Here is a 14,210-nt window from a genome sequence, read left to right on the forward strand (position 1 = left end):
TAGCTGAGAAGAGCTAAATAACTTGAAATAGATCTATACCAGTCTCTATTTCTTTGTCAGTAAAATATAAATTTTTAAAAGAGACGCAGTGGCTCAGTGGCTAAGATGCTGAGCTTGTCGATCAGGAGGTTGGCAATTCAGCGGTTCAAATCCCTAGTGCTGCATAACGGAGTGAGCTCCTATTACTTGTCCCAGTTTATGCCAATCTAGCAGTTCGAAAGCACGTAAAAATGCAAGTAGAAAAATAGGGACCATCTTTAGTGGGAAGCTAACTGTGCGCCTTTGACATTGGTCATACCGGCCACATGACCACGGAGTCATCTTTGGACAGCGCTGGCTCTTTGGCTTTGAAACGGAGATGAGCACCGCCCCCTAGAGTCAGGAATAACTAGCACATATGTGCGAGTTATTACCTTTACCTTTACCTTTACCTTTAGTATACAGTAGATCTATTTCAAGCTATTTAGCTTTCATCAGCTAGCCATATCCTTCTGGGATTTGAACCTGGGTATGGCTAGCTGAGGAGAACTAAATAGCTTGAAATAGATGTATACCAGTCTAAACCCTTTATTTCTTTGTCAGTAAAATATAAATTTAACCCAAAACAGATTGTCGTGAAAGCAATAAAAGCCTGCGAAGGCTCCTGGATTGAGGCTGAAAGGGAAGCAATATGCTCCGACCCATATTTGGGTAGACCAGGTTGCCCTGATAGAAAAAAAAACACTTAAGCTAACAGGATGCCCAACAATGACTGAACAGTCGTAGTGGTGGGATTCAAATAATTTAACAACTGGTTCTCTGCCCTAATGACCGGCTGGGTGGGTGTGGCCATGGTGGACATAGCCAGAGGGTATGGCAGTTAGCACTCGGGCTCCTGCACCCCCCTGGGAGCAAAAATGGGCCACAGGGGGCCATGCTGCACCCCCCTTGCCCCAGTTTGGGTTTAGTAGGCCTCCCTGTGGCCTCCTGGGAGTAAAAATGGGCCATGGAGGGGGGCTGTTCTACACACACACCCTGCACCCCGTTTTCGACTCCATAGGCCTCCCTGCCCTTATCTGGGAGCCAAAATGGGGCACGTGGGGAGTCCTGGAAGGGGCAGGGTGGGGTGGGGCCAGCCAGCAATTTAACAAGCGGTTCACCCAAACCAGCTGAATCCCACCACTGCTCCCGTGCCACTCCAAAGCTATCGGTTATTTCCATGCTAGTCCGGAGCGCGTTCGAAGGAAAAAAGTCAGTTTCCTCCCGACACAAGAACCAGTTAGAAGAGGCCACCTTCAGTCCCGTGTACCGCAGAGCTGCCAAGAAACGACGATCTACCTTCGTCGGGAGCTGCTTTTGACTGATTTTGCCAACAAGAACTAGACTTATAAATTGAGGAAGGCGGCCAGACTAGAGCTGCCAAGAATCCCTCCGGCCAATAAAGCTATTTCATTGCAGAGAAAGCTCAGTTGTGAAGCCTTTAGAAAGGCAGCTCTCCAAACTGGAAGACGCAGAGACAGCAGAATTCAAGATGCTGGCATTCCCGAAGTCTCTGCAAGCAGGTACAAAATGATCTTGCAGGCTTGCTTAGAGAAGGACACATTGGCCCTCTGATCTAGGGGACACTGCAGTGGTGGGTTCCTCCCGGTTTGGGCGAGCCGGTAGCGGTGACGATATGACGTCACCAAACCGGTTCTGTTTGTTCGGGTGCTGGGCCCTCCCGCCTGCCCCCGCGTTATTCTTACCTTTTATTTGCCCTCACCCCCAATCTATTCGCTGCCTCCCGAGTCCCAGCTGATTGGCTAGAAGGAAAAAAACTGTTTAAACTCTTGCCGCGGGGCTTCAAAGAGCCGCCCTACAGCTGATCAGTGTTAAAAGGCAGTGTGGTGGTAGACCAGTGCGCTCGAAAAACAAATGGGTAGACCAGTGCCTCCAAAAACAAATGAGTAGACGGGTGCCTCCAAAAATAAATGGATAGACCAATGCCTCCAAAAACAAATGAGTAGACTTGTGCCTCCAAAAACAAATGGGTAGACTGGTGCCTCCAAAAACAAATGGGTAGACCGGTGCCTCCAAAAACAAATGAGTAGACCGGTGCCTCCAAAAACAAATGGGTAGACCGGTACAGCTCTGCAAGCAGTTAAAAGCCTGGTAGACCAGTATCGCTGCTAAATCCTATAGAATTGTCACATGACCATCAAACCACACCCACAAAGTAAGCCATGCCCACAGAACTGGTAGTAAAAAAATTTAGAACCCACCCCTGGGACACTGTCCTCCTGCCCCAAGGGCTCTCCATCTTTTCGATGTCCCTGTCCCCAATTGTGCATCTCCAGAGGAGACCCGCCAGCGTCCACTGGGCACAAACAAATTCCTTCCCATTCTCTAAGTTGGGTAACCCCTTGAGTCTTTTTTTTTTTTTCAAAGACCATGCGCAAGGGTGGGATTCAGCCTATTCGGTCCGGTTCGGGTGAGGCAGTTGCTCCGACGATCAGGTGAGAGCAAACCGATTCGCTCCGACCATCAGCTGGGCCCGTCCGCCTGCCCCTGCACTATACCTACCTTTATTTCGTTCGTTTGAAGCCCAGCTGATAGGAGCTGCAGAGCGGATTGCCGCGCCCCAGCTGTTTTTAGTGCTTTTAACACTGTTTTTAATGGTGTTTTGTAATGGAATGTGTGCGCAAAGCACACGCTCAGTGAACTGGTTGTTACACCAGTTGAATCCCACCACTGTCCACATAGCTCAAGATACTAGTGTGGGCACAGGGGCATTACTGCAGCGGGTGGAGGGAGCAGAGGGGCATTTGATCAGTATAGCAGAGGTGCTGAGATATCAAATGGCAGCTTCCCTCCTTCTGCCTTCCCCTCTCCCCACCACCCCCCAGGGGAAAACTCCTCCAATCTCCCTCCCACAAGGCCTTCGGGGACGGGTGGGTAATTACAGGGCTGAGGATTCAGTGGAGGGAGTTTCACAAAAGGTGCCAAGGAAAAAAATATTAGAAAAAAAGGGATTGGCGGGTTGTGTCTGCCTTGATTTAAGGATTTCCTTTCCTTGCTCTCTCCCAATGATTTGGCAGCCCGGTTTTCACAGATACAAGGGGCCAGTGGTGGCATTCAACTGGTGTAACAACCGGTTCGCTGAGCGCGCGCAATCCATTAGAAAACAGCATTAAAAGCAGTGTTAAAAGCACTAAAAACAGCTGAGGCATGGGCAATCCGCTCTGCCACGCCTATCAGCTGGGCTTCAAATGAACAAAATAAAGGTAGGTATAGCGCAGGGGCGGGTGGGTGGGCCCAGCTGACGGTCGGAGCAAACCGGTTCGCTCTCAGCTGATCTTTGGAGCAACCGGTTCGCCCGGACAGGTCTGAATAGGCTGAATCCCACCCTTGTAAGGGGCGGCGACCACTATTCTGTGTTATCCATCCCTGACGAAACCGAAAACGGGACCTTCTAAACCCTTGTTTTCCCCATCCATTGAAATAAAAGCTAACAAGGGCGACTTTTGCAGTCAGTGGCAGAAGAAGAAATCCCCCGGGGGAGTTTTGTGTTTTGACAACCAAGCCTTTCGAAAGCACAAAACAGCTTCCTTTTCCCCGACGGGAGATGAGGAGCCATCTGTGTGTGTTTGTGTGTGTGTTTGTGTTTTGCTCCCTTTTCTCAGTGTCTCTTTCCAGACTTGACAGCATCTAGCTGTGGAGCACGGAGCTACAAAGTTAGATGTCCTTCTCTGCCCACCACCTGGCTGCCAGGCCTATCGGAGACCCAAGAGGTCGCTAGGAGGTCCCCAGAAATGGCGTCCCAGAAACCGGCCCCTCGAGCTCCCCAGGAGAGCCTGTCCGAGGCCAAGGCACGGCCATGGCTACACCCGGGCACCAGGTATCCTCCAATGCTCACCTGAGCAAGGCTGGGGGTTGTGGGAAGAACCAAGCCATGCAGAACGTGCTTTGCTTAGGCTAGGCATTAACCATCCCCAAGCACTGCTGTCCAATGTTCTTCGGTTTCCCCTTGCTACTCTGGGAAAACGCTGACTTCGGATTAGTTGCCTTAACTCAGGGGGTCGGCAACCCGTGGCTCTGGAGCCGCATGTGGCTCTTTCATCCCTCTGCTGCAGCTCCCTGTCTCCGGTCGGCACCACAATTGATAGGGCTTTCGATTAGGACAGGTAGAGGAAAAAGGATGCTGTGCTAGGAGGAGATTCTATGGTGGGGGAATCGGACTTCCGGTCGGCTCCAGAATTGAACGGGGGGCTTCTGGTTAGGACCTTTGTAGCTCTTTGAGTGTTTAAGGTTGCTGACCCCTGCTTTAACTGATTACATTACATTGCTACATTACTGTTTTAGCAGTGTCACCAGCAAGGCTCCGAAGCAAACTTTCCATAGAAAAAAGCTTTTCAACGGTACTGGTCTCCCTACGTAATTCATCTGTACATCTCTTTGTAAAACAACAACAAGCATTTGGAGAGGCTTTGCATCTTTTACCCAAAGAGAATTCGAGGGCGTTTTGCAAATCTACCAAAAGATAGGACAGAAGGGCAATGAGGACAGCCAACGTCTCCTCAATCTCTTTCTCTCTCTCTCTCTCTTGCTTCTAGAACACTCTGGAGAAGTTCTGGAAAAGGGGCGAAGGAAGCTGACCATCAGCAGAAAGAATCAAAATACAGTACGGAAATGAGCCTTCACCCCGTGGGTTGTCTTTGGGGTGGAAGGAAGGATCTCTAGTCATCAGGGAGCCTTTTCCGCTTCTTCTGTAAAGGAGGACCAGGCTCCCTGCGCAGAGGCAACGTGACAGCAAATGAACGGAGTTACTGAGAAGGATGGCTGGCATTGGTCCCACTGGTTTTGGAGTGCTGGACTGAGCATCTCCCTCTGTCCCACTTTTCCTCTCAGAGCCCCTCTATCAAAACCCTGTGATGAACCGGATGAAGGCGCCGGTGGGTGCTGGCCTCTCTACCGCCGCCCTGCTCTCCTCCTCCTTGCTAGGGGCTGCCTCGCTGTCCCCCCAGCGCGATTACAGCTTCTCCTTCTGGCAAGAGATCCCAGAGGTGAAAAGCCGAGGGCTGCTGGAGGGCCTCCCGTCGCAGCAGCGCCACCTACAGGAGGTACCCGAGAAAGGCGTATCGTGGGGAAAAAGAGGGCACAGGCAGCAGCAGAGGCTTCTGGGAGGGTTGTAGGCAGGAGGCAAAATCTGGACAATTGGGACAACAGATCGGGTTAGCCATTTTGAGGACGGGGGCTGATTTTAAACCATGAGTTAGAGAGATACGCACGATTTTGTTTGTCCAAAAGTTTAACTAGTTAAGGTTTAAAGACTTTTCCACTGGATTGCCAGATGCTTAAGTGACACACGGACATAATTTTGGCTACGTACTCTGACCCAGAAGATTCTCGTTAAGTTACTAGAGAAAAACCCAAAACAAACTTTCCTCGTTGCACGTAGGCAAAGAGTTTACAATACCGCAAATAACTTTGACCTGTGCTGTCTAACGGAATTTACTGCAAAAAGAGAGCAGTGTTTTGGACAAGTTGTGCTTTCCTCTAGGGCAGTGGTGGCGAATCTTTTACTCACTGAGTGCCGAACTGGTACTCGCTTCACGCTTTCCATGCGTGTGTGCTTCCCACGCTAATGCATGGCTTCTCCCCAGTGCATTCCGTGTGCAACCACACCATCTGCGCATGTGTGCAGCTTTCGCATGGCTCCCCTATGTGCTGCATGTGCAATCGCACCATTTGCGCATGCACATGGTTTTCACGCATGTAATGCATATGTGTGAATGCCATCTATGCATGTGTACACTGCACGCAAGTACTCTCACACGCATGCACAAATGTGTGCTCGTGTGCAGGAGAGCTCCGAAGACCAGCTGGGTCCCCTGAATTGCATGCATGCGCACCAGAGGCCTGAACACAACTGGAGAGCACGCACATATGCAGCTGCAGGTGAGTTGGGCGACAGCTCGCGTGCCCAGAAAGATGGCTCTGCATGCCACCTCGGACACGCATGCCATAAGTTCGCTATCACGGCTCTAGGGAATACAATCTCTCCCTGCAATCTTGATTTGACAGGCACCGTAGGTATGATCCCTGGGTTTGGCAAAATTTGTTTCTGCTCCCAGCAACCCAACTGCTTTTGTCTCTCTCTGGCAGGCCATGTTCGAGGTGATCACTTCCGAGGCCTCCTACCTGCGCAGCCTCCAGGTGGCCGTCTTCCACTTCCAGCTGTCTCCCGCCTTACGTGGGGCTGTCACGGGGGCCCAACTGCAGCAGCTCTTTTCCAATCTCTCGCAAGTCAAGGGCACCAGTGAGAGGTAGGGTGGTCCTCTGTTCCCCTCCCTCTTCTGCTCCTCTTCATTAACCCACCAAGGCCTTTGGAAGCCTTCCAGGACAATCACCTGTGGGGGCATCCAACATGCTCCTTGTTGTGGCACGCCAGTGGCCAGTGGAGCTGGCAGCAGAGTCAGACAGTGAGGAGGTTGGGGAGAAACTTGGGCCAGTCCTGGGGGCTGGGGAAAGCTCAGACGAGGGCTCTGCGTCGGAGGCAGAGAGGGAGATAGACAGCAGTGAGGCAGAGGAACAGCTGGAGCCTGTTCCCAGTGTGCTCATGCACAGAGCCGCCAGAAGACAAGAACAACTCAAAAAGCAGGGTCGACTCGGGAGTAAAGCCACACCTGGGAGGTGATTGGCCCCTCCTACAGGAAATCAAAGAGGAGCGAACAGGGAGGGCGCTTTTGCAGGAAACAATTTGTTTGTTCCATGACTCTGAGAGACTCTGTGCCAAGTTTTGCCTTGTACTGCAGTTGGAAACAAGTTACGTGGCAGCTTGCCAAACGAGATAAAGTCTGTGTTGATAAATATTCCTTTGAAAAGCTGTTTGGACAAACCTTGCTGACTGTGAATGAACGTTAATTCACAGTTGTGTAAATAAAAGAGGTTTTGCCAGGACCAGTTCCTGCCTCCTGCTTGTTAAGGGAGCCTAGGTCGGAACACTCCTCCTCCTCCTCTCTGTCCCCTGCAGGTTTCTGCTGCAGCTGGAGGATCACCTGGATGAGGATGTCTTCTTGCCGGGTCTTGGGGAAGTGGTCCTGAAAAACTGCCCTGCTTTCCACCGGGCTTACGTTCCCTACGTCACCAACCAGATGTATCAGGAGCAGCTCATGCAACGGCTGATGTGAGGAGCGGAGGGGATGCAGGGTGGCAGCCCCACTGACGAAAGAGTTGGGGGTCGCTGGCTGAAGCAAGGGACCGGTCCATCGGTGGCCCGCTGCTCTAGCCAAAGCATCCCTTCGACTCATGCCACAGATTCACATGGGATGTTGGCCCATCTTACCTCCCACCCGACGTCCACCTTAGGCCTAGCTTTCCTCAGCTCTGATCAACTGGGGCATGTATTAGTGCCCCGAGGGCCTCCTGATAACTTTTCTTTGTTCCCTCCACCAAGCCAGGAAGGGGAACAGCCGCTTCCTGCACGTCCTGCGCACGCTGGAGGAGCAGCCCATCTGCCAGAGGCAGCCCTTGAAAGCCTTCCTGGTCTTGCCCTTCCAGAGGATCACTCGGCTCAAAATCCTACTGCAGGTAGTGGGGGGAGAGAGGGATGCTTATTCAACTTACTACCGTGTTTCCCCGAAAATATGACCTACTCCAAAAATAAGTCCTAGCTTGATTTCTACCCATGCGTCCAATATAAGCCCTAATTAAGACCCTACAGGTTGCACGGGTAAAAATTAAGCTAGGTGAGGATACGGGGGGTGAAGCTACCCTACTACTTACCTTCGCACAGTTGCAGCCAGGTCTCGCACACCCCAACACCTGCCTTGCTGGTCCATTTCTTCTGCAGCCAGCAGGTGCGGCAAGGCTTTCCCGAAGGCCTTTGCAGAGGCCTTCAGGAAAGCCTTGCCGGCTGCAGAAAAGAGAAGTTCCTGAAGGCCTCTGACAGCGAAAAGGAGGCCGGGGGGCGACGCGCGCAAGTGAGGTGAGTCAGTGGATGACATCCCCCGAAAATAAGTCCTGGTGCCTTTTTTCGGTGGCAATAAATAAATAAATAAATTAGGATCTTATTTCTTCTCCTAGGCAAGGAATCAATATTCCTTCCCTAGGAAAAGTGGGGGGAAGAGAACCAGTTTGACATGCCCATGGCTTTCTCTCCCTCTCTGTCAGAACATCCTGAAATGGACCAGACCCGATTCTGAGCTGGCAAAATCAGTGGGCTTGGCCCATGAGGCCGTGGGGGAGGTAAGTGCTGCCGGGGGAGACTCTTCCACATTTGCATTTCCTGGCTCCTTCCTTCCATTTGTCCTCCCTGCCCGTCAGGCTCCTCCGCTTTGGCCCAGCGTGGCTCTCCCCGTGCAAGACAAACCGCTTGCTGCAGTGGTGAAATCCAAATTTTTTTACTGCCGGTTCTGTGGGTGTGGTGTGGCTTGGTGGGCGTGGCAGGGGAAGGATACTGCAAAATCCCCATTCCCTCCCCACTCTGGGGCCAGCCAGAGGTGGTATTTGCCGGTTTTCTGAACTGCTCAAAATTTCCGCTACCAGTTCGCCAGAACCTGTCAGAACCTGCTGGATTTCACCCCTCTCTTGCTGCCTTTTTCAGATTGTGTCCCAATGCAACAGGAACGTCCAAGCCATGAAACAGAAAGAGGAGTTGGTGATCCTGGAAAAACGGATGGACTTCTCCAAGGTCAAAGTGAGTTGACCTTTCACGCCTGTGAAGTTATCATGGATTAGAATGATAATTATAATTATGGATATAAATACCGCGATCCGGCATAAGGGTTACAACATCCTGTTTTCCTTAAGGTTTGAAAAAAATTGCAACTGCTCCCGAAAGAATATTGATCAACCATGAAACTGCTTGGATAAAAAAATATTGTCGGGGGGTGGAACAAATGAATATGGAGGGCAAGTGCAGTTCTGCATATTCGCAGGCTGTCACGCAGAAGAGAAAATTCTCTTTTATGTTCTACCAATATGAGTCTTCAAAGTCCGATCAGAGGATGCTGGATGAGAAAATGACTCATCCTTGGCCGGAACCAGAAAAGTTGCATCTTTGTTATAACCTCTTTTCATCTTTCTGCTTGCCTATATCACAGTGCCAAATTTCTCTGCCAATTGGTCAGTAGGGTTGCCAATCTTGGCAATTTAAAGAGAACAAAGTGTGTTGTCCATTCCTCCTTCAATGCCAAATACCATATTTTTCGGTGTATAAGACGCACTTTTTCCCCCATAAAAGAGGGTGAAAATTTGGGTGTGTCTTATACACCAAGTGTAGCCAAAAATGCGAGGCACGGAGGAGGCGATGGTCTGTGGCAATCCCTGCAGCCTGGAACAGCTGATTGGAGGTATTTCAGGAGGCCAATCCACCTGCAGATCAGCTGCTGGTGCTGAAACAGGCTGCAATAATGTGCTGAAGCTGACCTGGCTGTTCGCTATTTGCTGCAAGGACGTGTCAGAGTTTGCAGCAGCAATCACATCCAGAAAGCACACACAAGTAACTGATTCAGCAGGATTCAATAACTTCTCTTTATATATATAATATAACACGTGAAGTAAATATACAATACCAAAAGCAGGTTTTCCAATGTGGTAGTAAATACAAGCAAAACACAAGCAGAGGAGAGGAGTTTCAGTTTCAGTGATCAGCACAGCATGCAGACAGTTGAACTAAGCCATGCCCAGGCTCCTTGCTGTCTCCTTCCTTGTTGCTCACACAACAAATGCTGTTTCAGTTTCCAAACAGTCCTCAACTCTCTCACACACTGACAGGATGCTAGCCAGATGAATACCGATGGATGCTGGTAGGCAGAGTCAGATTTTTTTTCTTATTTTCCTCCCCAAAAACTAAGGTGCGTCTTATACTACGGAGCGTCTTATACTTTGAAGAATACGGTAGCTTGCAAACTATTTGCAACTTAAAATGATTCTGAATTTTACTTTCAGAGGGAAATAGTGGTGGGAATTCCAAGTCCTTGCTCTTTTTTGAAGAAACACACTAACTGATGCTCTGTTTTGCTGTGTTTTTTTGAAGGGGGGGAATGCATTTATTTGGAGGGAAAGCTGAATCGTAAGACAAAGCCCCATTTAATTTTCGCAGCCCCTTCCTCCCATCAGACCCCACCTGCCTAAGGTAGCCTGGATCAGATTCTCTGCAACAAATCCTACTAAAGAGCTAGAAGCCGAATGTCCCAAGAGATGCCCTCCTGAGCTGCTCTCGTATTTTCCTTAAGGAAGCTGAGCCTCCATCTTTTCTTCCTGCAGCCTCTTCCTCAATTCAGCCAGGGTCGCTGGCTAGTTCACGAAGGAGAACTCCGGCAGGTCCTAGTCCAAGAGGCCGGACTCGGCTACCGGCCCCAGGTCAGCATGAAGTCCATTTATCTACACCTGTTCAACGACTTGCTGCTGCTTTCTCACCTCAAGGAGTAAGTGCCCCTCTGCCTTGAAAGACCCTCACCCAGCCTAGTTAGGAATCTGGAGTCTAGGGGTGTCAAAGTTGATTTCATTGAGGGCCGCATCAGGGTTGTGTTTACCCGGGGTGGGCATGGCCATCTTGACATCACTTGTATCAGGGGCGCCTGTGGTGCAGAGGTTGGTTTCAGCAGGTTCTGACCAGTTCTGGAGAACCGGTAACAGAAATTTTGAGTAGTTCGGAGAACTGGTCTCTGACTGGTCTGGCCCCCATCTATTCTCTGCTTCCCGAGTCCCAGCTGATCGGGAGGAAATGGGGATTTTGCAGTATCCTTCCCCTGGAGTGGGGTGGGAATGGAGATTTTACAGTATCCTTCACCTGCCAAGCCCACCGAGCCATGCCCACAGAACTGGTAGTAAAATTTTTGAATCCCACCACTGCCGTGGTAGCCTGAGTGCTCTGCCAGCAAAAACGGGCTGCCGAACTCCACTTTCAGCAACCATGGCCTCCTGCCGTCCTCTGCCAGTGAAAACAGAGCTCGGGGGGGCAGGCCACATCCGGCCTGCGGGCCTTGAGTTTAAAAACCCTGCGTTAGTTGGAGGAGATCTAGCATGGTCACAAAGGCTAAAATGTCTCCTTCTTTCTCTTCCTTCCAGAGACGGGCGCTTCTTGGTGATGGACTACGCCTGGGCTGGTCACGTCAAAGCTGAGCTTTTCAGAGCAAAACCCTTGGGACTCCCAGAATGGAGCTTCTACCTCTCCATGGCCCGGAACCACAGAGATGAAAGCAGAGATCTGGTCCTCAAGGCAGGGAGCGAGTGAGTTGTTTTCCTCTCCAGTAAATGAGTGATGTCCGTGATGTAAGGTACCTTTGGTCACAGAGAATTCCAGATTACAGCAGCCGCTGGCCAGGACACGACTCCCTCCGATAGATGGAAGTGATCATTCTAGAGCAGGGGTGTCAAACTCAAGGCCCGGGGGCCACATTCGGCTGGCAGAGCGCTCGGGCCGCCAAATGCACCCCTGACACAAGTGATATTAAGATGGCCACGCCCACCCTGGCCACGTCCCCATGCCCTCTCCGCATCAAACACAACCTTCATGAAATCGAGTTTGACACCCCTGTTCTAGAGCAACTTAACAGTCAGTGTCACAAGTGGTGGAAGTGCTTAATCAAGCTTGGGTGGATCTCCAAAAGAAAAGCTAAGCGGCTCAGACCTGGCTTGGGCTGAATGTGATGCCAGCAGGAAATCCCAGTGGTACTGTATATAGATTGCACAAGGAAGCCAAAGCAAAATGAAGGGAATGGGCGGCCATCCAGTTCCACGCTGCTGCGGAGGTGACATCACCAATGCCACATGCCCTCCAGACGTCAAGGCAAACTCCTTTTACAGCAGGAAGGGTTGGTGCCCTCCCTCCCTGCAAAGGCAACTGCATCCTCCTTTTCCTTCCCACCCCCACCTGGTAGCGGAGCAAAGCAGGCGAGCCAGGGAGCTCGGGCAGGGGTGGGATTGAAAAATTTTAGCAACTGGTTCTCTGCCCGGTGGCTGGGTGGGCGTGGCCCAGGGGTGGGTTCTACTTAACTTTACTACTGGTTCGCAACAGGATCATGTGCAGATCGCTGATGACAACATCCGCGGCGGTGGGCGGGGCTTCCCGCTGGTTTTACTACCAGTTCTTGCGAACAAACCAGGGGCAACCTACCACTAGCATGGTCATGCGGGCATGGCCTAGTCGGCTTCCTGCACTACGGCGGGGGTGTGTGTGTGGCTTTTCGCTCTCCGCAGGCTCCGAAGGCTTTTTTTGAGCCTCTAGGAGGGCAAAAATAGCCTCCCCAGGGCTCCGGAGGCCCTCTGGAGGCCAGAAACGGTCTCATTTCCATACTTCCGGTACTTCCAGCCCATTTTTTGCCCTCCCAGAGCCTCCGCGTGGGCACTGCACTAACATCCGGTTTGCCGAAACCGGTCCGAACCGCCTGAGCTCAGGTCCTCTTCACTGGGGAAGTCTCCTTTGAACTGTCTGGTTGCTTGTTTGTTTGTTTTTGTTTGTTTTTTTTTTTTCTCCCAAGGGCCCAAAGACAGGAATGGATTTCACGGCTAACAAGCCACTGAAACCTCGAGGCAGGAATTCCCAGGAGCTTCGATCCGACTCCCCACCTCTGCCAGGCCTTGCTGTTCTGACCCTAGGCTTCCCCAAAAAGCACAAAGCAGAATCCTGGTCCCAACAAAACCCCTTTTATTAAACAGACAGTGAATTCTTCTCATTCACCTTCAGCCAAGTCTTTCAAGGGAGAATTTACAGTCACAGACCTTATCTGGCTTGGAGAGCTGCCAGGCCGATATCTTCAAAACTTGGCAAGGAGTCTCAGAGAGTCACGAACCAATTAAGTGAATTAATTGTCTCCTGCAAACTCCCCTCCCCTTTTGCTCCTCTTTTATTCCCTCTGGGAGGGGCCATTCATTGTCCGCCTGTGGCCTTACTCCCAAGTCGACCCTTGTTCTTTAGCTGCTCCCTTCATCTGGCAAATCTGCATATGCGCACACTGGGAACAGGCTCCAGCTGTTCGTCTGCCTCACTGATGTCTGACTCCGAAGGCAGCTGATAACTGGCATACGGCCCTGGCCCCCTCTCTGCCTCCGACGCAGAGCCCTCATCAGAGCCTTCCCCAGACTCCAGGACTGGCCCATGTTCCTCCCCTAACCTCCTCACTGTCTGAATCTGCTGCCAGCTCTGCTGGCCGCTGGCGGGTCACAACACAGGCTGCTTCTAACAACCAAAGGACATGTCTTGCATTGGAACTACCCACAGAAGGCTTCAAAGCATGGAAACGGGGCAACCGTTGAGTCCAAAGAGGCTTTAGGTAAAGGGGAGGCCTTGATTTCCTCTTCAAAAGAAGTTGGCGAATATCAGGGGTTTCCACGACCTTCAAAGCCACAGAGACTAAATGGAAACAAGGGGATCTTTTTTCCATGGGGATGCAATTATTTTGAGGGTGGACAACGCAGAAGCAGGCTGAGCTGGCCGAGGCGTTTTGGCAAGTGATGCTGCTTCGTTAAATACCCAACGTTTTGCTAAAATTGTTAAAATAAAATGGTTAAAAATTGCTACCATAAGGTTGTATTTATTTTTATAGTTAGTAAGGTGACTTTAGCATGCTTGGTCTCACAGACGCAGAAGAGGAGACTTTTAAAAGTATTCCATTAGCAAACGAGCCACAGAATAACAGAACAACTTCATGACTTTCTTATGCACAGCAGCGACTTAAAAGACAGCTGTAGACTCTTTAATTTGGAGTCACGCTGCAAAAAGCCCAATCTCTAATTGCAGAACCAACCTAAATCGTAAATTCTGCCTTTCAGCACGGAATGTCCCCGTGCTTTTCCCGATCACAAGGGGGCAGCAACATCCCATCAGTCAAACAACGGAGTTTTTCAGCTGGCTTTGCCAGAAATTACAAGAATAAATAAATAATAAATATGGCCAAATAAAAATGCAGGTTTGAAACGGTAGAATAGGTTAAGTTTTCGGCTGGCAAAAGCAAGTCACGCTTCTGTGATTTGGGGTGGGGGAAAACTGCCTTTCCTCAGCAAGGCTTTCAATTCCATTATGAGAAAACCTTAAAAGAATTGGGGTTCAGCGCTTCGTATTCTGTAGACACAGATCTATACATTTAGATTTCTTTAAAGCGAGTCACAGGCCTTCTATTCCCCCCCTCCCAAACCTTCACAGAAGACCTGCATTTCTTCATGTCTCTACCGTGTTTCCCCGAAAATAAGACCCTGCCTTATATTTTTTTTGAACCCTGAAATAAGCGCTTGGCCTTATTGCCATGCAC

At 50.5% G+C, this 14,210-nt stretch overlaps 1 protein-coding gene across 1 annotated transcript; it reads left to right on the forward strand.

Moving 5' to 3' along the window:
- The first annotated feature begins 3,647 nt into the window (after positions 1–3,647).
- On the forward strand, positions 3,648–13,477 carry ARHGEF19 (Rho guanine nucleotide exchange factor 19). The gene is made up of 11 exons (XM_034401608.2): positions 3,648–3,856; positions 4,572–4,639; positions 4,867–5,078; positions 6,124–6,284; positions 6,992–7,144; positions 7,419–7,548; positions 8,131–8,205; positions 8,564–8,656; positions 10,228–10,388; positions 11,032–11,193; positions 12,444–13,477. Exons 1-11 carry the CDS (start codon positions 3,771–3,773, stop codon positions 12,484–12,486), a joined length of 1,344 nt encoding a protein of 447 aa, XP_034257499.1. The 5' UTR covers positions 3,648–3,770; the 3' UTR covers positions 12,487–13,477.
- The last annotated feature ends 733 nt before the right edge of the window (positions 13,478–14,210 follow it).

This window comes from Pantherophis guttatus, chromosome 15 (genome assembly GCF_059756535.1).
Source record: "Pantherophis guttatus breed Tessera chromosome 15, ASM5975653v1, whole genome shotgun sequence".
Classification (NCBI taxonomy): Eukaryota; Metazoa; Chordata; class Lepidosauria; order Squamata; family Colubridae; genus Pantherophis; species Pantherophis guttatus.

Bases quoted from the DNA above. Each gene is read 5' to 3' on its own strand.
- ARHGEF19 (XM_034401608.2), top strand. From the start codon at position 3,771: ATGGCGTCCCAGAAACCGGCCCCTCGAGCTCCCCAGGAGAGCCTGTCC. The intron at 4,640-4,866 runs GTACGGAAATGA...TTTTCCTCTCAG, and splicing joins GCAGAAAGAATCAAAATACA to AGCCCCTCTATCAAAACCCT. The intron at 10,389-11,031 runs GTAAGTGCCCCT...TCTTCCTTCCAG, and splicing joins CTGCTTTCTCACCTCAAGGA to AGACGGGCGCTTCTTGGTGA.